This window comes from Vanessa tameamea, chromosome 2 (genome assembly GCF_037043105.1).
Source record: "Vanessa tameamea isolate UH-Manoa-2023 chromosome 2, ilVanTame1 primary haplotype, whole genome shotgun sequence".
Classification (NCBI taxonomy): Eukaryota; Metazoa; Arthropoda; class Insecta; order Lepidoptera; family Nymphalidae; genus Vanessa; species Vanessa tameamea.
The window spans coordinates 1,195,001-1,217,733 of NC_087310.1; the positions used below are offsets into that span (position 1 = coordinate 1,195,001).

Sequence of the window (22,733 nt, forward strand, 5' to 3'; positions counted from 1 at the left end):
TTTCATAATAATGAAGCTTTGTATGTTCATTTGATCTGCAGCGATGATTGTGAACTCCTTGCATTGTATTCCGAGGAGGCACTGAATAAGTAAATTCGTATTAGCCATATGGTTTTAACAATTTGATTAAAAAATATAATATAAAATATTTAAGCAAAAAAAAATTATCGACGAAAATCTTGTCAAAAATTTATTGCAGATAACAAATATTCCGTTAATTACTTTTTTATTGTTGCCAAATTAAATTAATGCAAGGCTCTATCTCGTTCAGCTCAGTTCAGTGAATATTAAGTTTTTTTTTTCAAGTAAATATGATGATTACCTTTCTGATTTAAATTATAAGAAACAAATCGATGGAATAATAAATCTCTACATTTCATAAAACAAAGTCTGTGTGGATTTTAATGGATTTTAATGCAGTTTTCATCAATGATGACAATTAATGTGTCATTGAAGCATAAAATAGTACAGCCGAAGATTTCAACTTTCCTAGGTGAAAAATAAACAAGATTTTTTATTTTTATGTTTGTTCTCCAATCTGAAAGTTGTGTGTGTATATATATACATATATCACCGTAAAATTCTAAATACCATTAGTTTTACAATCTATCTCAGGTCTTATGTGAACTGTGGAAAGATTACAAACCGTTATTCAACTTACTACAAAACATATACAATTTCGATAGCTCATAATATTTCGGTTAGGTTAGAGTTTACTTCGATAGATTATAAACTGTCGAAACATAATTCGATATATTATAAGGTACGGCTTACAATATTTCGATAGTTAATAATCTCGCGAGATAGATTATAATCTAATAGTATTTATAATTTCACGTTAGCATATATAACTTATTACACCTTGGTCTATTATATCTAAGTATCACAATACAAAAAAAAGAACAAAAAAAACGTAACCATTACCTGCATGTTATGTTCTAATTCAGATTATGTCCGATCATTATTATTAAAATTAGGATACGTTGCTTATTATTTTTAATTGAAAAAAATGTACTACATATGCACTTATTATTAATTCGCATATTCTATTGCTGAATAGCTATCGTTACAATTAGTATTGTTGTGTTGCGGTGTGAAGGATGAGTGCCATTGTAACTACAGGCACGAGGGGCGTTATATATTCGTTCCCAAGGTTGGTAGCGCCTTGATGATGAAAATTTTGATACAATACTTCTTAAGGTGCAGTGGTAACCCCTTACCATTAAATGGCTAGTTTCCTGCCTATTCAAATAAAAAAGTCCTTTATTATAAAGGTATTAATAGCTCTAAAATAATATTATTATGTCATTACGTTCTGTTACGATGATAATCATTCATCAAACACTGAAACGATGTTGTGTCTACTCGTATGTTAAGAAAAAAACCATTCCTCCTTTTACGACCCTGTTGAGACTGCCTAAATCCTACTTTACGATGTCTATCTAAATTCCTCGTTACGAAACACATCTTTACGCATCGCAACGCGTAGTGTTGACTGTCAATATTAGCCGTTCTTATCACTCGAACATTCTTATATACGAAATAACGTTCTTATATATTTGATAATAAGGACGATAATACTATGACACCTGGGCATAGTTAATAAGGGGCCCTTTTACACACTATGAAGATTATTCGTGAAATTGTGTAAAGTATCTTATTATGTAATTACGTAGGCAATATAAGATAGAATGAGCTTAATTTTCTTCTATAAATTGTATATTTTGGTCATACGTAAGTTTTAGTTAAACATACATAACGCAAAACAAATCGTGTCTTTCACATTTACCGAATTCCACGCGCTTTAATTTTTTTGTATGTAATTTATAACGTGAATGACCTCTTATTAACTATTTTTGTCGAACAAAGCGTATTTAATCCAATTTGACTTATGTAACAAGTGTTATATTTAGATAACTTTACTGTCAATTTATAGTAGCCGGTCTTACCAGCCCCGTCTGAAGCACAACAAGCACCCGGTTCCAAGCAGTGTTCTGGCGATCTCCCCCACCCCCAAAAAAATATTTCAATGATCAAAGACTTGGCCATCATACCGCGTTTTTTGCATCCACTGCATTAAGACGGCCTGAACCTTATAATCGGGTTAATTAAACAAAGATCTCTCTCTTTCTGACGTCAATATTTTTACGTTCATAAGTAGAAGACGCATTTAACTTATTACTTCCTAAGCAATTTATATATAAAATCGTAAATAAATATTTTGTATGCAAAACAATGTTTGGAAAGTAGAACAACGGACTTGTTCCATTGTTTTAATATGTATTTTTAATCAACATTTTACTCTTAATAATACTTACATCATACAATTATTTTCTAGTGTTTAAGTATGAATAAAACATAACTAACATTTTCTTATAATATTTTAATTCTTGTTTCTAAGCAACTTGCTCACAGTTTGAGACTAAATGTAGCCGAGTTTGTTTAAAATGTTATATATATTACCTCTTATGAATTTATCATATAAAATATAATAAAAAAAAATATTTATTATTGCATATAGTTAAGGCCTTACGTTAATAATTCTTATGTAAATAAAGTTACTTACTTAAGTTCTTATGTAAATACGAATAGATGTTGTAACTTTAAGAAATGAAATGGTAGTTTCGTAGATTTCATCATTTTTTAGAAAATATTATGTCGTTTTCTTTAGGTCTGAAAACTGTTGATTAACTTTAAAAATCCCATTGGGACGCAATTGATATAGGTTACTAATGGTATCGTAAACAGCATCAAAATTGTGTATAAAATGTCAATTGAAGCGGTTGCATTGAGATAATATAAAATTCATTTGGAAGATTTGACCCATATATAACGAGTAAGGTTCACTAAAGCTTATAAAATACATTGAGGTAGTGTTAAAAATTTATTCAAAAATATAAGTGTCTCGAGTCCTAATTCCCGTCCAGGTCACGATGGTAAATGAGAATTTTCTGAGCCTGATGTTGGTTGCGATTCGTTGGACTGTTCCTCGGACTGTTGGTGAGAAGAATTGATAGGATATGGTGACAGATTTATTGAGAATTCTGGCTTATATTCTGGGGACTGCTGTGATACTGACGAATACTCAGAACGCGGCGACAGGTGATATCTCGGCGAATATTGTCCTTCAACAGGCATTAACGTTGGCGGAACTAGAACCAAATTTGACTTTTCTTGTTGTTTTAAATTGTAAATATATCTATCAATTTCCAGCATTGCTATCTCTCGCGTACTCTCTTTTAATGTTCTCAGCTTTTTGCATAACAATTGAGTATATAGAATACATTCTTCTAAGTCTGGATCATTTTTTTTATTTACTTGTTTTAAACAATCGCTGTCTTCAATTTTATGATTATCAGAACTTTGTATCTTTCGTCGCTTAGGTGTTTTCGGTGCTGTCACCGTTTCTTTTTTAAAACATTCTTCTTCATTAAATTCTGAATTAGAATCATCTTTAATAAATGTTGTAATAGAAGACTGAAATGGAAACAGATTTTTATTAACATTTTATTATTATTAATTTATTGCTCATACAATTGTATTGATAATCAGTAATCCAATTCAAAACAAATGTATTGATTGAGTTACATTCGAAATACAATTTTCAGTTTTATATTTATTTAAAACTTTTATCTTGTTTGAAATATGAAAACATTTTATTGACGTTTAACTCAATAAATTAATTAATATTTTAAACTAGTATTTAAATAGTCTTGTATCGTGTATATTCGAAATATTTTTTATGATATTCATGAATTTGAGATAGCATTAAGACTGTACATTTCAAATGACATTTTCAATTTATATGCATAAAAACAAACAAGTCAAAAATAAAACCCTCTTTTTTAAAGTCGGTTAAAATTCGAAAACAAGTACTGACTACAATTTTAATTGCTCGCGTATTTATATTTATGCAACGTTAAATAAATATAAATAGAATTATACAATTGAATATGATAATAGCTAACCGCTTTTCGTATGTCTTAGTATAGTTCTACTTACAATACTTACGTCGGGACATGGCAATTTTCTCGGATTATACATATCGTCAAGAAACGTCGCCATAAAGTTATAGAAGGGCCAGTCTGGTTTGTATATTTCCTCTTCTCCGGCTGTCAATCTAGACTTTTCGACTTTACCTCTCAATCTCCTGTACGTAGACATTAAATTGTCTCTCTTCCTTTTAATTTCTTTGATAGGTATATTCCTATCTCCTAATTGCTGTTTGATCCTGTTCCACGCGTCGTAAGTGTCATCTTTATTCTTATGTTCCATAGACGTCGTGTTCCATAGTGATGGTTCTTTTTGATATAGATTTAAAAATTGGAATATTGTATCTGTTTTCCATTCCATACTAACGTGGCTCGACATTGTTGATAATTTATATAAAAATACAATAATGGAACGCGTCCGATTCTAGAAGTTTCTGTTATGCGATACGCTAGCGCAAACACGCACGTCTCCGCACGCCCTCGCACAGACGCAAACTGCTATAACGAATTAAACTAACGGATGGTGCTATCTCGCTCACGTGCAAGTGACGCGCACAGTGCGTGCTCGAGCGCGGGAACACGAACCGTGTGAATCAGGGCTATCTAATTGTATAATTGAATATATTTTGACTAGTTTTTACGCTGCACTTCCTGTACAATTCGATAGTATAATTATGTCATTCACTTTAAAGATAACAATTAAACTCCAAATAAAAACAACATATTATAAAGAATTAAATATAATATAGAACAAAAACAAATAGTTTAATTAAATGAGATCAGAGGGCTAAATAACTACTTTCGGTTTTATACATAATATTACAATTACTAGAAAACGACGGGTAAGTATTATGTTTACGTTAAAGTTAATACATAATAAAAAGTTTAATTATAATCATGTCGGCAGCCCTCATGTGGCCGGTATCACTAGGTACTTGAAAGATTATAATGCGTCAGGTTAAAACTTTATACGTATTTTTGTTTTTAAATTATTAGGATAATCGCTTAATGGCCTAAAAACGTTAGAGAAAGCATGAACTTGCTTTAACATGATTTAACATAATTTGGTTTATTATATTTTATTACGTTTTATGGTTTCTTTATTCTTTAACGTTTATTTAGGGAAGTGTTAACATAATGTACCGTGTTACTTTTCTCGTATCAAAGTATAGTATCAAACCTAATGCTTATATTGTTCACAATCTTCAAACTTCTCTAAACCAAACAAATGAGTATATAAACAGTGCTATATTTTTCTAATAAAGTAAAATAACAGTCTGTTAATGTCCCATTGTTGGGCTAAGGTGTCCTCTACTTATTTTTGGAGAAGGTTGGTAATTCCACCACGCTATACGTGGAATATTTTCCCCAACCAAACACAAGTTAAGCAAGTACAACTGGACCATCTCATTCTAATGCGTGAGTTTGTTAAGAATTCTGTATAGTGTGAACAAAACCAAAAGCAATTATTTAAGTCCTTACAAATAACTTTAGTTTAAATATATTTTGATACATGTCTTAAGTTACAACTCAATGTTTTAAGACACTATACCGCACACGACATACACACTTTCACAGCGGCTTGATTATAATTTTAGATTTGTCCTCGTTATATAACGTCACTGATTGTTATAAAATAAACTTATTCACTTATATTCTATGTATTTGAATATATATTTTTTGCTTATTTTAATTATAATGTAATAATTAGGTACATAGATTATATATTTATGTAACTAATAGAAGTCTATTATTTAGGTTTTGTTTGTTGTCAAACAAAAGTAAGGGCTACCTTTATTTTTACACAATTTCTTAGTCTGTCGTATTCCAATAATAATGTCATTTCCTCGCCTGTGTATAAATAAATTAAATTTATTGAATATATATTCATAAATGTTTGTACATTAAGGCCTTAATATACAAATAAAATTAAAAATAATTAATTGTACAAATGATGACTGCGTGGAATGGTGGTAAGAAAGCCAGCAGCATGTTTCAGTAAATTCAGTTCAAATCAAGCGCATTTACAACAGCACGGCATCCTTGTACCTAATACTAGAAGATACTTCTCAGCGAAATGGCATGACGACTAAAAATTGTACTTTGGTGTACAAAAATAGTTTTAGTCCCTTTAAATATTAGGTTTAGTTTTGAAAAATGTGTTTGAATGTCAAAAATAAGGTGTAAAAACGACGGAAGTAATTCAGGTATGAAAAAAAAAACAATTACATGCATTAAGTAGTTTTATGTAAGCCGGTCGCAAAAAATAGGTTCCGTATTTTGACAACATTATTTGGGTGTCCATTACCGGTTCATTCAGGTTCAGAGTATTTAGACTATGCTGTGTATGCTTAAAAACAGACATTTGCTTGACAGAGCATTTTGCTTGATGACAAACCTTAAAGCACTTTTGCAGGAGTGTTGGTAGCGATGGCGTGACGATGTAATAAGTATTTTTTAAAGTGCCAATGTCATTAAGTAAGTGGTCATAGACAAAAATTGTCAATGCCCCATATGCGAATCCGCCTATTAGATAAATTTATTAAATGTTATCGCTCTTTATTGCGAGAAAGCAATTTAAACTTTGCATTAATTATCTTGGGCAAGGATTAACGTGACAAATAAATTGAATAATTTTTATCGTTTATTTATTAGAATTTATATAAATATAACAATTTTAAATCTTTCTGTCCTTATCTTACCGACTACGAATATTAATAATTTTTAATTAATATCTTACAACTTCAGTAGTTTTTTTTTTTTATAAAGCATTGATATTCTTGTGCAAATACAGTAAGTAATAGTAATATTTATATAGATAATATATATATAATATGTATATCTTTTGGATATCTGGAAAAATGTGTCGGGGACGTAGTCTAATGGAGTAAAGGAGGTTGCGATACTTTTATGATAGATGAATGCAGTGGCATTGATTTTTTTTTTAAATAATCTTATAATCTTATTAATAAAAATTCTTTAAAATACTGTTCCGTTCTTCTATCCATGACTTATTCTATTTCATTTTTTATATGGATTTGAGGAGGTGGCGGTGAGGGATTCGTCGTTACACTGTGATCTGAAGGAGACATAGATGGTGAACTGTTCAAAGATCCAGAAAGCAAACGTAGCCTATACTTCCTCATAATACTGTGCATTTCCTCCTGACACAATATGGCGTCATATTCAGGCATTTTCCGTAACTGTGCAGTGACGAACTTTCCAAAATAATCAAATTCGTCCAATTCCTGTTTCTTGGGACTGGATATTTTGTGTAATTTGTTTATAGTTTCGTTGATAGTGTCTTTTTTGCGTTTACGAAATGTTGCTGGGATTACTTGTGGTGCTTGCGTTTGAGATGTGCTGGGGCGGACAAAATCGCTTGTATCTATTGATTCTGACGTTGGAGATGGCCCTTCAATAGTTGATTCAAAATCTCCTCCAGCAATTTCGTTGATATCCTGAAAAATAAAAATGTTATAGCCTTTTTAATTCGGCCTCTTATAACTATGTATATACAAAATGAATACAATGATCGTCGTAACTTTTCTAATGATTTATAGCGCTGTACGGAACCATTTTTTTAATTTGATCATCATTTTAGACGATCTGTAAGAAAAACTTCTTACTTAGCAAACATGCATGTGCTCACAAAACATATATTATATATTTCTCGATTTATAGTATCCCTCTTGATCTTAACCTGAAGTAACCTTGTCGAGGGGTTATGTTTAATTAAATTAATTTCTGTGTATGGAGTGCTCGTATATAATTTGTTAGCGCCACAATAAAGTTACGTCGTCAACTTAGATGTATAATGTATGCATAATTGTCAAAAAACGATTTAACTGCTGAGCTGGGTAGGTACTTCTCATTCAATACATATTCTATCGCCAAACAGATTTACTTAACACTCGTGACTTAAACTCGTGTACCGGTTGGCGAGTGAGGCATTGTAAGGACAAGGACAAGGAACATTTTGTTCCCAAAATTGGTGGAATAATGTATTTGTAAGGAATAATCAAAATTTCTTGTGGTGGTGACCACGTACCATAGGTGGTCCATATGATCATCCGCCTACTAATACTCTTTTATAAAAAACTGCCACATCCCCACTAAAAATGTGTCGCAGTGTAAATAATCGAGATGGCCCAGTGATTAACCATCATGAATCTTAACAAAAATATTACGGGTTCGAGGCAGAGCAAGCAACTGAGCCATCTCTGCCAACGCAAAAATATTGCTGTATTTATAATTTAAATTTTCAAATAAAATACTCACTGAACTTGAAATACTTTCTCTAGCTACCGTGACAGCCCTCAAAAACGAATCTGCTTGATTAAACCAATTCAGTCTCGGCTTGTAAACATCGTCGGGTGCAGCGCCACTCTTCTTAGATTTAATGATCAAAAGCAACTCTCTCCTGTACATGGTGCGGATACTTTTAATTTTATTCTTAATATCAGCTTCAGTCATTTTCAAATTCAACTCGATAATAATTTTTTGTATGGCCGATTCTCGAGCGTCCCGATTTTTGTACACTTCAGTGTTATTGTTCCATAAACACTCGTACTGCTGATACAGTTCCAAGAAGCGTGACATTATGTTATCAGACCACTTGATTGACTTTTTCGCTGACATACTGCGTCCGAAATAAAACAAATCAATCAGAATTGGAGTCGGTACTCGGCGTGGGCGTAGAATTAATAAATCGTTGAATTCGACTTGTTGCGACACGTCCGAACATTCCGACCTGTCGATTCAACGAGAGACCGGTTTCAACAGAAGAGGGGGGAACTTTATTGAATCGATTTTTGTTGCTTCGATTTGATTGGACGGCTCGAAATGCTTTCTATTTTTAGCGGTTGATCGACTAACATTGACTCGTGAATACACGGCTTGTATAATGTTAGCAATACTAAATATAATAATTATTACAATTTCGTCTACATATATAAATTTTCAGGTTTTTATTTTTATTCTATGTAGAACTATTTACTAGATAAACTTGCTCGTTTATTAATGGTTTACACTCAATCTGACGAGAAGTAGCGAATGTTACAAGTTAAAACTTACCATCAGGTGTTCCAAAAAACTGATAAAATATAAATGTTTGTTTTGGAGTTACACTTAATAAAATAATACATAATATAAAATTTTAACAAAAAACAACCGATTTCAGATTTTTTTCTTCAAATTTATATGGCACCAGACGGAAAGTGCTATTTACATAAAGTTTTCGAATTACACTCATAAATAACGGAATTCTGAGGTAACAAACATAAAAAAACAGCCGAAATGATAATCCTTCCTTTCTGAATTTGTTTAAAAAATATAGGACACTATAAGTGTACTAATGGTAAAACAAAATGAACCTATTTTTATATAATAAATCCTCTTGTTACACGACTGTCCAGAAGGAGGTAATTAATTGCATAAATTAATTAATTTTGCGAAAGTCGAATTTCGAACAAACAAAAAAAATAAAACAGAAAAGTGATTCTCCTTGTTTTATCTCAATAAGATAGTTAAATATTTGAAATCATAACAAAAAATATTAATTCCAAATGTATACTATTATTCTAAATGCGAAAGTAACTCAATCTGTCAGTTTGTCTATCTGAGGTTTGTTCGTAAAAGCGTTTCCACGGCTAAACCATTGAACCAAAATCGACAAAATTCGCTACGAATCAAGCTCGAACGAAGAAAAGTAGCCTACATCCGTCTTTGGAGTACACATCAACTGTCTGTTGTTTTCATCAAATTCGGTACAGTAGTGTAGCCGTGAAAGTGTAAAATAAAAATGGACAGAGTTATTTTCGCATTTCTAATATTAGAATGGATAAGGTATAAACAGTATAACAAGGTATACTTAAAAATACTTATAATAAATAACCATCAGTAATAACTTGTTAATACATTAATTATAATGCGTAGGTAACATATGCTTAAGTAATAGGTTTAGATCTATAATTTTAACTTGAACATTATATCTTATCTCCGTCCGGTGTGCCTGGGAATGTCCCAGGGCTCTTGCCCCATTACTTATTGTGATGGGACAACCTTATCTTACATTGTGTAGTCTGTGAAAAGTTAAGCTTTATGCTATTTTATGCAATTTTGCATTGTAATATAAAACCTTTTTGGTGTGGAATCTTGTTCGAAATTAGTCTATTTTAGCCTTACACAAATATTGAATGTTGAAAGATGTTGTCGATATCTACAGTGTTGTCCATATATTATCGAACAGTATATGATTTCATGACTAATTCAGTACAAAATTAATTAATTAGTATGCCGAAAAATACAAATGTATAATTGATCATATTCTGACACTGGAATTAAACACATATAAATACAATAAATGTATTTAAGTGTGTTTAATTAGATTAAAATTAAATATTATACTGTATAAAAATGTAAGTTATATGCAGAGAGATTTTGTGAAGTAGTATTCGCTTGCTGTTATGTAAAATTACTACAGCAATCGGCGCCAAATTTTGAACTTCCTTCTTAAGTACATATTTGATGTTATAAACATTATAAATAAACACTTGCTAGCTTTACTTGATCTGGGGATAAATATAGTAAAAGTAGGAGAGCTCGCAAGCTTGTCTGGGTAGATACCACCAAATCAGCAAAGATTCTACCGCTAAATAGCAATACTTAATATTGTTTGGTTCCGGTTTTTAGGATGAGTGAGCCAATGTACAACTACAGGCACAAGGGACATCATATCTTAGTTCCCAAGGTTGATGGCCCATTGGCGATGTATTGGGTAATATTTCTCACAGCGTTATGTTGGTGGAAACCACTTACCGCCAGCCTATATCATAGAAATATACATTTTAAGAGTGTATTCATTAAACTTGTTGATTGTATTGAATTATATAGGTAAGCTGACATTGAGTTTTACACAAATTACACTTTGAAGAATACAGGTACATATTGAATACATTTTGAAAAGCCAACCAGACGAGTGACGCAAAGTTAGTTTGGATAAATTTTGTGCCGTAATTATGAGACGTTCATTGTGTCAGTGATAAAAAAAGTTTGAAAGTGACATTAAACAGTGTAAAAGAGATGCCAGACACGCTCTCCTTGTCCGCCGGGGTGAGCCTGGGGCTGCTCGCTGGGATCGTGTCCGGAGTTTGTTACCTCTTGTCTAATGGCATGTCACGTCCGAGGTAAGTTTTAATTACGCTATATTTAACACTTTTTTGAGAGATCATTTGAATAATCAAATTTTCAAATAAAATATAATTTTTATTCCGGCCTATTCCCGACTGTGGGACATGTATTGGCTGTTAATTTTATACTTTTTTCGTTTAAAATATCCTCATTAATATAGTAAATCTAAGTTTGTGTACTTATTAACCTTTCTCGTCACTCAACCGATCCTCATTAAATGTACACACTTTAACCTGACACTTGAAAATAACAGCCCCCCTCTCTCGGCCCGCGGCCCTCTTACAAGTTTTTCATATAAAATACATAACTTCTATGCAATATGCTTCTATATTTGAATTATTTAAATTAACTGGGAACGCATTTCCAGATCTTAACCCGTTATCCCTTACGAAGCTACTCATTAGACCATATCGGTTATTTCATCTTCTAACGCCTAACACTAACTTTCTCACTCTCCAAAAGTAATTTGACACGCGGTGCGATCGTCATGTGCTAGAGAAATTGATTAAAATTTTCCGCAATAATCTGTATAAAAACTCTGTTATATTTAGTAAATTTGGGAATCAAACGTAAATTAAATTTATTTTTTAATAATTCTACGCGTTAATTCTTAATTTTAAAGTAAGTAATATATTTTATTAAGTATAATAACCTTTTTTGACATCAAAAATTATGTATTAGATACAATATAACAAAAAACTAATAATAAATTTACTTCTTCTATTTTATATTGTTTAATAATAATTTTCTAAGATTTTTACTTTGTAATTTTTTTGTCATTTATCGGCTCTTAACGCCATCTACCGAGTTATTCTGTAAACTCAGGTCATTTCAACGCGACCTATCGACATCATCTCAGAACTAAGAGTACATTAAATTTATCATAGATGGCAGTCAGTCATTATTGTTACGATCCAGTCGATAAAAACATATATATCCGAAATATAAGTTATCGCCGATTTAAAATTGTTCTAGAACTATCGAATGTTTTACGAGTAAGTATATACATTATTTAATCAATCTCCGTAACAGATAATCCTAGTGGAACATTGTCAGGCTGTAGGTAAAATTACTTACTTAGTTAACAGTCTAACGGTTGATAGATGATACACTCAATACTAGACAAATCCGAAGGAACGGATCATCACTTGTATTAAATAACGATTCAACTTATAAAAATGAAAACGTCTATTCGACTTTGAAGATTAGTTATTATTAACGAATTGTCAATGGCGGATGTACGTATGAACGGGCCATTAAGCCTTCATTACACGCTCCTGCAAACGTCAGTCATAAATTACAAAGGGCTGCTGGGATAAACGTCAATATTAAACGATATTGGAATACGCTTTCACTCGAGATAAAGTGTATATATGAAAAGCTTAAATCCCGATAAGAATTATACATAAAATGTTATATTAACCAAAAAAGTCGTAAAAAAATATTTAAAAATAAGTTTAACTGAAGCTATATAAACCTCAATGTTTTTTTTTCAATTTAAAATACGAATAAAATATCATTTCACATGAAAGATGTGTAATTACTTTTAGGTTGTAATTACATTTTACATTTGAGAATTAATAAATTAAAAACTAGGACGAAACTAAAACTTTGATTTTTATATATAATACATAAATTTAACTGTATACATATGTATGTACGAGTATATTATTGATGAAAAAGAGTGAGTAACTAATGAGTTTATTGTCGATTCTTCGCGGTAATTCTACCGAAGATTCCTTCATTCGAAACCGATCATGGTTTTTTATTAAATACCATATTGTCATATGACGATTCAAAAGTGTTTGTAAGAGTAGGGGTGATGATTGCATGACGAAAGAAAATAAACAATTTCACGCAAACATCTCAACATAAATTAGACTGACGGCAAAACCGATCGTTTAAGCACGTTTCATGGATGCTTTATATAATAAAAATGTGTAATAGTTTTGTCAATATTTAATAATCTCTCTTACCCAGTTTGATAATACTACACGCAAATTTAAAGCGAATCAAAAATATTACACAATGGTCCGTATAATTTGTAAGATATTCACTTTTATGGCATTTTGTTTGAGATATTGAGAAAACCATAACTTAATTGGAACGGATAATTCTTGGCGGCTTTATCAACTTGGGGATAATAGTTAAACTATTAAATGAAGCTCAAGAGTTCTCTTTGTTGCAACGCTCTTATCTCAGTATCTACCGATTTAAAAAAGTGTTTTGCGTTTGATAGCCCAATTATTGAGAAAGGATATACACTTTATAGAATATGTAATATAACATCAACCACCCATGTAAATTTGACACCACAGCTATTTATTAATCACTTCACTTCAAAGATAATCGGTCATAATAGCACATGACCAACTTACAAGGAAGTATATTATAATTATTTTACTGTTATATATGAGAATGTATATAATACGTATACAGTTACAACTAATTCTGTTAGTTTTTTACTTGTCGAGGACATATTGGCTGCATTTCACGGTACACCGCGTCGCTAGAGAAATTTACGCATATTTTAAATGGGTTCTTTAGAAAATAACATTTTTTATTCGTAACTGTTGTATTAGCTGACTTAGTTACGTGATTATATTGTACAAAGACTTGTGTTTCAATTCTGGAACAAATCTAAAATCTTTGAAGTCTAACAGACAAGTCCAAATAGAGCAAGTTCAATAAAATACGTGAATTTATTTATTCGTTGTTTATCATGAAACATACACACTCAGATGATGATGTGATGATGATGATTGTAAATAGTCTATATACATACATATATAAAAAGATCGCTGTTTTTTTTTAACGCGCCACAAGCAAACACCGCTGAATATTTTGACATGAAATAAGTACCATTTTATTCAACGTTTCTCACAGAAGGTTTTTAGCTCAATATTGTCAGACAATATCGTTCAACGTGTAACGTAGCCACAGAAACTCGTGGTCGGGTCTGATAATTAACTATGAAAAAGTAAATACGTACTGATTTTTTTTCTCGAGTCCTTAGTCTGATCCGGTAATAACTTACGATGACATGAATATGATGACACTATAACCTTGTAAAATTATATAAATACTGAATAAAGCACATATATATTTTGATGGTTAAGATTTAATTTAAATTTACTGTTTTTTTTAAACATTATCTACGTAAATCTTTTTACCAGATATACTTATAACTAAAATTCACACGTAAGAACTTTGAACACATTCATATTGAATAAATGTAATTAGTCACCTGTGTATGGTTACCATCATTGGACCCTGATAAAGGGAGTATTTTAAATTAGGAATGCATGAGCCATATCGCCGGCTGTGACGCGCTGACAGTCAGTTCGCGCCAATACTCGATTCATAACACCGGCCGCTGTTAGGTCCGATATTATTTTAAAATTCGATTTACAAAATAGTGATACATTTTTAATCTGCTTTTGATGTACATCTTTTTTCTGTGATGTTTTGTTAGTGTTGTTTTGTTGAGACGGATTATCACGCTGTTAAACCTTAGAAGGTATGTTGTTTTTTTTTTTAAATATTTTAGACAAAAGAATAACACCGTAATTTACAAACATACTTTTTTAATTTATTGTTTTTATAATTATAAAATATACTGTATGAGGCTAAAATATATTTTTATTTATATTATATATTATTTATTTAATTAAAGACAATTGAGTTTTATCTTATCATTTATATAGGTTTGACTGCGAAAGATAATGATTGCTCACCAAAAAGGTTTAACTAATATTTATTGTATATTATATAACAATAATGAGTTAGTATAGATTTACAGTATAAATATATTTAATTATGTTAAAATAACGTGTTGTTTGTGAAAATATTAGAAGTAGTACTTATTTAATTACTATTAATGTTTTAGAATAGGTACAACATGATACCACAAGATATAAAATATACTTTTTAATGAAATTATGTAATTACCAAATCGAAAGTATATAATTTATTTAACTAATCGATCAGTCAATTGTCGAGAACACGTATACAATGGTGATTAAGATTATTATAGCAAATATTTATGCTGTATTATATATGTTGCAACTTTCATTACACCAGATGAATTTTATTGTCATCGCGGTTGACTTTTGGCGGTCGGTCGCGGTCCGCTGCACCGCTGTCAAAACTGTTATCGTTGGCGTAACGCAACGAAACAATAGTTTTACATAGTTTCGCATTAGTTAATACGTATCCATACAAAGAACACTAACCCTCAAATGTCCCACTGTTTGACAAAGGCAAGAAATTTTTGCATATTATATTAATTTGCTTCTCCATTGGAAGTCGATACAACTATGTCATAATTTCATCTACGTTGTATTAATTAGTCACGCGATAATTTATTGCTGCCCGGAATCCGCGATCCTCGATTGAGAACCAACCAACCTATCCATTGAACCTTCGACGGCACTTATATATCTGATTAATTATACTGAAGTTACACATAGAATCTGCCTAAACATACTATTTGCATGTTAATAATAATGTTATCTACTAGTAGATATATAGTTGGTTTGCTTAGTTTTACCTATTGAATAATGCTAAGATTTCTCGTTAATACGAAAAATATCGAGTGAATACTCCAAGAACGGTGATGTCCTCCGAACCGACACCGGCCCTAGCGGTCGTTCTTAAGAGATCATGCCATACAACATAAGCGCCCAACTCGACCTGGTAGTTTTTCAATAAGTAAGTGTAGGGCTACATTAAAAAAAAGATCTTGAGTTCTTTTTTTGAAATTTAAATTTCAATTACAATATCAATAATTATTTCTCGACCCGAACCCTGGGCTAGGCACGTATTCATTTGTTTTTATGACTAAAATTCACCTACACTGACTACTCTAGTAGTTTATGCTGCATATAAATGAATATATAAATATATTGTTGAAACTTGCATGAAGATTCTTATCATAGTACTATAACGTATCAGCGACTATCGAGTCGTGGGGTGAAATTTTTCAGATAGAAAATTTGTAAAGGCATTTTCTGTAATACACGGAATGATTTTACATTAGCAGCCTGTAAATTTCCCACTGCTGGGCTAAGGCCTTCTCTCCTTTTGAGGAGAAGGTTTGGAGCATATTCTACCACGCTTCTCCAATGCGAGTTGGTGGAATACACATGTGGCAGAATTTCCTTGAAATTAGACACCGCCGAGCACGAGAAGAATTTTAAACATAAATTAAGCACATGAAATTCAGTGGTGCTTGCCTGGGTTTGAACCCGAAATCATCGGTTAAGATGCACGCGTTCTAACCCATATCGGCTAAATAATAGCATATTATAGAAATAATTCCTTAAAAAAAGCATTAAATTATATTACAAAAAAAAAAAAACATTTGTTTATAGTTTAAACACGATTGCGATTGCACACGCTGTACGTAAATTCTGCTTCGGGCATCAGTGCATTGTAATTACGCTGTAGATTTTGCAGACGGCGCCCAAGTATAAGTCGATCGTATTGTTCCGTTGTAACAGCAACTGCGCACCAAGAGCTACGTTTTTTTTTTCTGCCATTACACAATCCCGTTTTCAATTTTCTACGGTATGTCTGTTCTTAATAAAATGATCATCATGATAGCATCGCTAGAAAACATTATAATATATTTAGAACTAGCTGTACCCGCGACTTCGTGCGCATTTGAACTAAACAAAAAGATATTGCTGTAGCTTAAATTATTCCTTATTACATCAGCTATCTGCCTGTGAAAGTCCCGTCAAAATCGGTCCATCCTTCCCACAGATTAGCCGGAACAAACCGACAGGCAGACAAAAATTGAAAAAAAAAAGTTATTTTGGTATATGTACCGTGTATACATATGCATTTAGTAAATAACGGTTACTTTAATGTTACAAACGGACACTCCCAATTTTATTATATGTATGTATAGAAGATATAAAAATTTGTAAGGCTTACCGTTTTCTCGTACATAATTGAAAAAATAATATTGCGTAACGCGTTTTTAGGTTAATTCATTAGTAATTAATATATTCAAAGGGACAGGTTTTTATGTATTATCAAAACGGGTTAAGGAACGCATTATCACGAATTTCCATTCGCTTTTGATTTGGTATTCACTTTTGTTGGTTCACTTTAATTATGCGCGCGTTCTTGCCTTTTGTTTTATCATCTGTAATTCAAATATATTATTTGACCAAGAGAAAGATTAAACTCGACCAGCAAGTGTACCTGCATGTTATCCAATTTTTTTTACCCGTCGAAGACTATCGGGTACCGTCATAATTTATTATTGATACTCGCATATAATCATAATATAATAAGTCTAATTGGATAATCAGAAAGAGAATGGGGAGAAGTTAACATAATAAGTGGTTTCCATATCTCTACAGACGAGATATCAGAAAGTTGGAATACAAAGGCAGAGGCAAATAGGCTACCTTTGACGGTGCTGGTCATTTAGCAACTACCGCTCACAGCTGTAGGATATGTATCCCAATAGTGTATCGATAACAATGTTAAACTACATTATAGCGAGATTTGCGTAAAAGCCCTACCGCCAAAGAGAAAAAAAATTTATGCCTCTAAAATATTTCGTCCAATGTTATTAGTCTAGTCCAAAGTTCAAAATCCGGTGATCAAATCAAAATGAAGATGATCAATACAAATTATATAATTATGCTTAAATATTATACTTACGAAAACTTATAAATGACTGCTTACTATTTATCAATTTCTAAGAAATCCAATTGCAAGACGCTAATAAAACCTTTTAGTTGCTATGTAATAAAAAAGTGAATCTCAAAGCGATCATTTGCAGGTTTGTTATATAATTTAATCTGTTGGTTTTGGTAACAATAATCACTAAGCGCGTGACAATGGGCGACGTTATTATACCCCCACAGTCCACAGGACATCCGCTTTCCGGGACACGTGCATTGCGTCCTGTGGTCTAACATTTATGATCTAACCTCCTTTACATGCCAATCACGTGTTGCGCACCTCAACCAAGACGTCTGTGAAGCCTAGGTAAATGTGACTAGAATAGTTTTCATATTTTTTAGTAGTAAACTTGGAAAATCTTTCTTGATTACTAATGAAACAAAACAAGCTAATTATGCTTTAAGAAAAAAAACAAACAATAGAATTCACTTAGACCATAAACCTGTAAATGAATATACTTGAAAAGGTAATAAATATTTAAAAATATACCTATTATAAATATTTCATTTATAAGGAAAAACAAAAAAAAAATTATCTATATTTATGCTTTATTTATTTAAATTAGTATGATTAATTACTATTTTTAAAACTTTTAAAACTATTCAAACGATTCTAAAATTATTATTATTTTATTATGAATACTAACGACTAATTAATAATACAATTAGTATTATTAAATTAACGAAAACATAAATAAGCATATGATATAATAAACAATAATCGTGTGTTATCAAGACGTGCCTGTTACAATATAGAGAGCAATAACTTATATAACATACATTGCTATTGCTGAAATTATTTTCATTTTAATAACAAACTGAATAATAATTTTAAACAAACATTTAAAACGAAATATCTGTTTATCATGACATCATATAGTTTAAAGCAATTAAAAAATATTTGTCAACAATGAAGCATTTTCCATTTCGATTCCGTTTGTAAAAACGCTAACGATAAAAAACATACTTTAAATCAAAGATAAATGACAACAATTCATACATAGATATAGTCTCTTCAGTCTGAGAGAGACGAGTGGACGATAAAAACAAACGAATCAGTAATGATTTTTTTTAGACTGAGCATATTATACGCATTTAAACTTTGCTGTTTTATCAAATGCCAACTAAATAAAATCTATACGATCGTTCTAAGTATCTGTCATGTACCTAACCAATGTTTTACTTTTTCTTCACACTTTGTTTAGTTGCAGGTGCTTTGCTCATTGCTGGGCTAACTCTGTCTGGAGGTGGAGTGGGTTCAACAGTTGGTGAGGGCACGGGGGTTATGTCACCCACGGCTAAATATTTCTGCAATTTCGTTTTCAGATCCAAGTAGATTTTGTTTTCGTGATTAATTTGAGGCAGAACGGATAATCTTTTGTCACTTTCCTGTGGAATAATAAGTTAAATTACGGACCGCAAATAACTCGCTGATGTGCTTAAGATTTGGAGATTACTCCAACGCTGTCCTACGTGGTGGACACGTATTTGAAATAATTTTATTCCACACTGGTTTCCTCCCGATATTCTACATTTGGACATTTTAAATTTCTATTGCTTTCAATATTAGTACTAAATATTTAAACAGTAGTACTAAATGGTACTAAAAAGGTACTAAATGCTGGCAATATTTTAAAGCTGACCTGAAACTTTGTACAGTCATTCTCATGCACGTCGCAATGAGATGATTTATAAAATAAATTCAACAAAGATATTTTTAAATAAAATAATTGCTTTAAAGTACACCTCGATTATATTTTCGTTTTATACGAGTAGCTTAGTGAACGCCCCTATTACCCCTATTCTAAATTTAATTAAAACTAGACATTCTCAATATTTAATATGTATATAAAACTGGACAGTTTGTTTGTTTGAACGCGCTAGTCTCTTTCTCAAGAAATTTATGCGTTTTGTTAGCTAATTTATTGAGAAATTATATATTATATTTCCCAAAAAAACGTTTTAATAGGTGCTTTCTAGGGCGCCCCACTAAAGATCCATGCATTGATATATATTTTTTATATATCAATTGATCCATGACGCATAAACTTAATAAATAAATTCTTTTATATATTTACTCTTTAATTATAATTAAGAAACGTAATTGTATAAGACAGACATTATTAAATTAAATTATATAAAATTAAATTATAAATTATTACCTTCAATCTTGACCTTGACCTTAAATCTTAACATAATAATAATTAAATAAATTGACAAAATTTAACAATAATAACTTGTTATGTAAAATTATATTTACATTCAATACTTAATCTTTAATCTTTATCAATAATTAAAATAACAACAATAAATCTTATTTTTCAAGCTACAAGTTTCATAAACATAATATGTCCGACTGTCTCCCTTAAATATCCGTCTTCTGGACTCTATTTCTAATTCGAATAGCTTCATATTTAGCTCTCTGGTTTGAGCTGTAATCCGGTTTGATGGACATGTGTCCACGTAGTCCATGTAGCAGAATTTCAATTTTCTCCAATACATGGAGATTTCCCTTACGATGTGTGAACCCAGTATCTCCATCTTATCTCTTATCTCCATCCATCTCGGCTCTGAATATACTTATTTTAATATATAAAAATTGTTTCCCATTACTTAACGTATCGAGGTTATGTGATTACAAAATATTTTTGTCTTTTTCTTCCAAATGTTAAATTACTGATGACAGTAAGAGATATATATAATTTGACGAATAATAATTTATTGAGAAACTTATAAACAAATACTATTTTTAAATATAGGAAGATTTGTATTGGTTTTTTTGTTACTAGTATATATTTAAAACTTGCTTTAAACTTGTAGAATGGCATTCATAAAAACAATTCACATTGGTAAGCATTGCGTGTAAAACTCGCAATATTTTAAGGTCCACTAATTTATAATTTTATCGGTCAAATAGTGCATAACTGATAAGGCACGAAACATCTAGGTCGATATAACTTAATCATTATTAAATTTGACTGATAACTTCAAATACACTTAGTATTCACATTACCTATAAAGATCTTATGGTAATCATATTGCGATTGTGTTTACACTGAGTATATAAAATTTTCAAACGTAAGAGCAAATAATTTAAACGAATACTCTAAAGTCAATACGGGATATCCAAAAGCAACACAATTTTTCCAAATCGAATTAGAACATCCCTAAATCCATACCTTAGAACAAACGAACAAACTCGTCAGCTTTATATTTATAAAAAATGTATTAATAGACGCACCAAAGTAAAATAATGCCATATGCTAAAAAGCCCGTTGTATTTCTACAGTGATATTTAAATTGTTTTGTGCAACAGCATAAATGTTGAGCAGGTGACATTTAGATGAACAGGTGTATACTTCTTTTTAAATTCTTTCCACTGATAAATTTATACCAGTTCAAATCAGATCTAGCCGGTTCTTGGTGAATAAACACATACAAAAGTCGATATATATATTTTTTTAAATCAAATTCCCTTTTATATTTTAAACTTGTTGTCCCTAATCAGTTTAAGTTAAACTGCGTCGTTGGTCTAGCTCACTTATAAGACTGTAGATCCAGAAATCTTCTTATAAAATCCCGAATCGAACAAATATAAAAATATTTCGTTTATCTGTCAAGATTTTTTCAGAAGCAACTTAGGGTTTAGTGAGAGAGTGTTTACACTTGAATTGGAAAGCAAGTAAAGCCCTTGCTCGAGGTCCGAACACTTTTCAGTCGCGGCGGATTTGCTATCCAATCAGATTATTATAGTGAAGTAATAAAGAGTGCACATGTCATTGCGGAAACTCTTGTGCATTATAATATGCACTGCGCGTTTTGCAAGTTGATATGGTCAGGTTACTCTTTTAAATGGATGGATTATATGTATTTAGATGGACTTGATTCCGTCCATACGAACTGGTATACTAAAGTCTCCTCGTAATATCAGACAGATTTAAGTTCAATGCCTTTTTAATAAAAATATGTACTCAATCATACTTACTTGCTTTATTACAATAACGTAGTATGTTTTTTTGTGTTCAAACTGATCCGTTACGTACACATATGTGGGCATGCCAAAAAGACCTTTCAGAATACCGTTCTCATCACACAAGTCGAATTGTGTGAAAACACCGAGCCGACATTTCTTTCGTATATATTCGAGCATTATTCGTACCGGACAGTTCGGATTAACTAACAACAATTTCTCAACTGAGAGATCTATTTCGGAAGAACTTCGCCTCATAGTCGATAGCTCCGGGGCGTCCTTGTACGCGATGTTAATGTACATAACTTGAATAAATTTTAATTTCGTTTTAATTTTTTTTACTTTTTTTCGCTTTTGTATTGAGGCTTAGTCTGCAATAATTCCGCAAACGTTGATAAAATGACTGGGTAATTTCGTTTTATTAAATAGGTATTTAAATAGTCAAAAATGACGTTTATTAACATACAATGAGTATACAAAAAGTTATTCCCAATCCAAAGAGTATCTATGCAATTATTATATTTTATTCCATTGTTATTTTCGAAAACATTATGTAAATGATACTCATTTACATTAGAAGATAAACAAAGTTATTATATGATGTTAGTAAATATATTTTTAAAGTTAAACGAAAATCAACAGTTTTTAAACATTAACCAACCTCATGAGATTTAGTTAAAATTGATCAACTTCGCGAAATTACAACATTTCTTAAACCTTGAAACCAGTTTAACTAAATACACACTATGTAATAGGTATATGTGTCTTTTAATTTATACGTGACATTGGCAGAATATTTTGCGCCAGAGTCAAACAAAATCAATTTATTAAAAAAAATTACACCAATTTTATTTGACACCAACATACTTTTTC

At 31.2% G+C, this 22,733-nt stretch overlaps 4 protein-coding genes across 9 annotated transcripts in view; 1 reads left to right on the plus strand and 3 right to left on the minus strand.

Annotated features, from left to right (window-relative positions):
* Positions 1-139, minus strand: part of LOC113398191 (proteasome subunit beta type-2-like) — an 11,818-nt gene extending 11,679 nt beyond the window's left edge. The window contains exon 1 of the mRNA XM_026636805.2: positions 1-139. This exon is cut by the window's left edge and continues 4 nt beyond it. Within this exon, the coding sequence (XP_026492590.2) occupies positions 1-108 (108 nt within the window). The 5' untranslated portion in view covers positions 109-139.
* Positions 1-22,733, plus strand: part of M7bp (Myosin-7a binding protein) — a 114,264-nt gene that overhangs the window by 18,617 nt on the left and 72,914 nt on the right. For 4 of the 5 annotated variants that reach the window (XR_010309275.1, XM_064216235.1, XM_064216216.1 and 1 more), the window contains exon 2: positions 10,934-11,179. Coding sequence is in view for 4 of the 5 variants with exons in the window: in XM_064216235.1 (XP_064072305.1) it covers positions 11,076-11,179 (104 nt within the window). In the remaining variant the exon portion in view is untranslated. The remainder of the gene's footprint in view (positions 1-10,933; positions 11,180-22,733) is intronic. The other variant, XM_064216219.1, reaches the window with a different exon arrangement.
* LOC113398195 (uncharacterized) lies at positions 2,872-4,500 on the minus strand. 2 transcript variants are annotated; one of them, XM_026636811.2, is made up of 2 exons: positions 4,012-4,500; positions 2,872-3,477 (listed from the first exon to the last, which is right to left on the minus strand). In XM_026636811.2, the coding sequence occupies exons 1-2, from the start codon at positions 4,369-4,371 to the stop codon at positions 2,929-2,931; spliced, it is 909 nt and encodes a 302-aa protein (XP_026492596.2). In that variant the 5' UTR covers positions 4,372-4,500; the 3' UTR covers positions 2,872-2,928. The 2 variants fall into 2 exon arrangements, with proteins under 2 accessions (XP_026492596.2, XP_026492595.2); XM_026636810.2 differs by having other exon boundaries at positions 4,003-4,500.
* Positions 7,004-8,831, minus strand: LOC135193457 (uncharacterized). Its single transcript, XM_064216000.1, has 2 exons — positions 8,274-8,831; positions 7,004-7,453 (listed from the first exon to the last, which is right to left on the minus strand). Exons 1-2 carry the CDS (start codon positions 8,631-8,633, stop codon positions 7,004-7,006), a joined length of 810 nt encoding a protein of 269 aa, XP_064072070.1. The 5' UTR covers positions 8,634-8,831.

Excerpts from the sequence above, each read along its gene's own strand:
- LOC113398195 (XM_026636810.2), bottom strand. The coding sequence starts at position 4,371 with ATGTCGAGCCACGTTAGTATGGAATGGAAAACAGATACAATATTCCAA. Across the intron at positions 3,478-4,002 it reads CATGTCCCGACGTAAGTATT|TCTTCTATTACAACATTTAT; the intron begins GTAAGTAGAACT and ends TTTCCATTTCAG.
- LOC135193457 (XM_064216000.1), bottom strand. The coding sequence starts at position 8,633 with ATGTCAGCGAAAAAGTCAATCAAGTGGTCTGATAACATAATGTCACGC. Across the intron at positions 7,454-8,273 it reads GAGAAAGTATTTCAAGTTCA|GATATCAACGAAATTGCTGG; the intron begins GTGAGTATTTTA and ends TTTATTTTTCAG.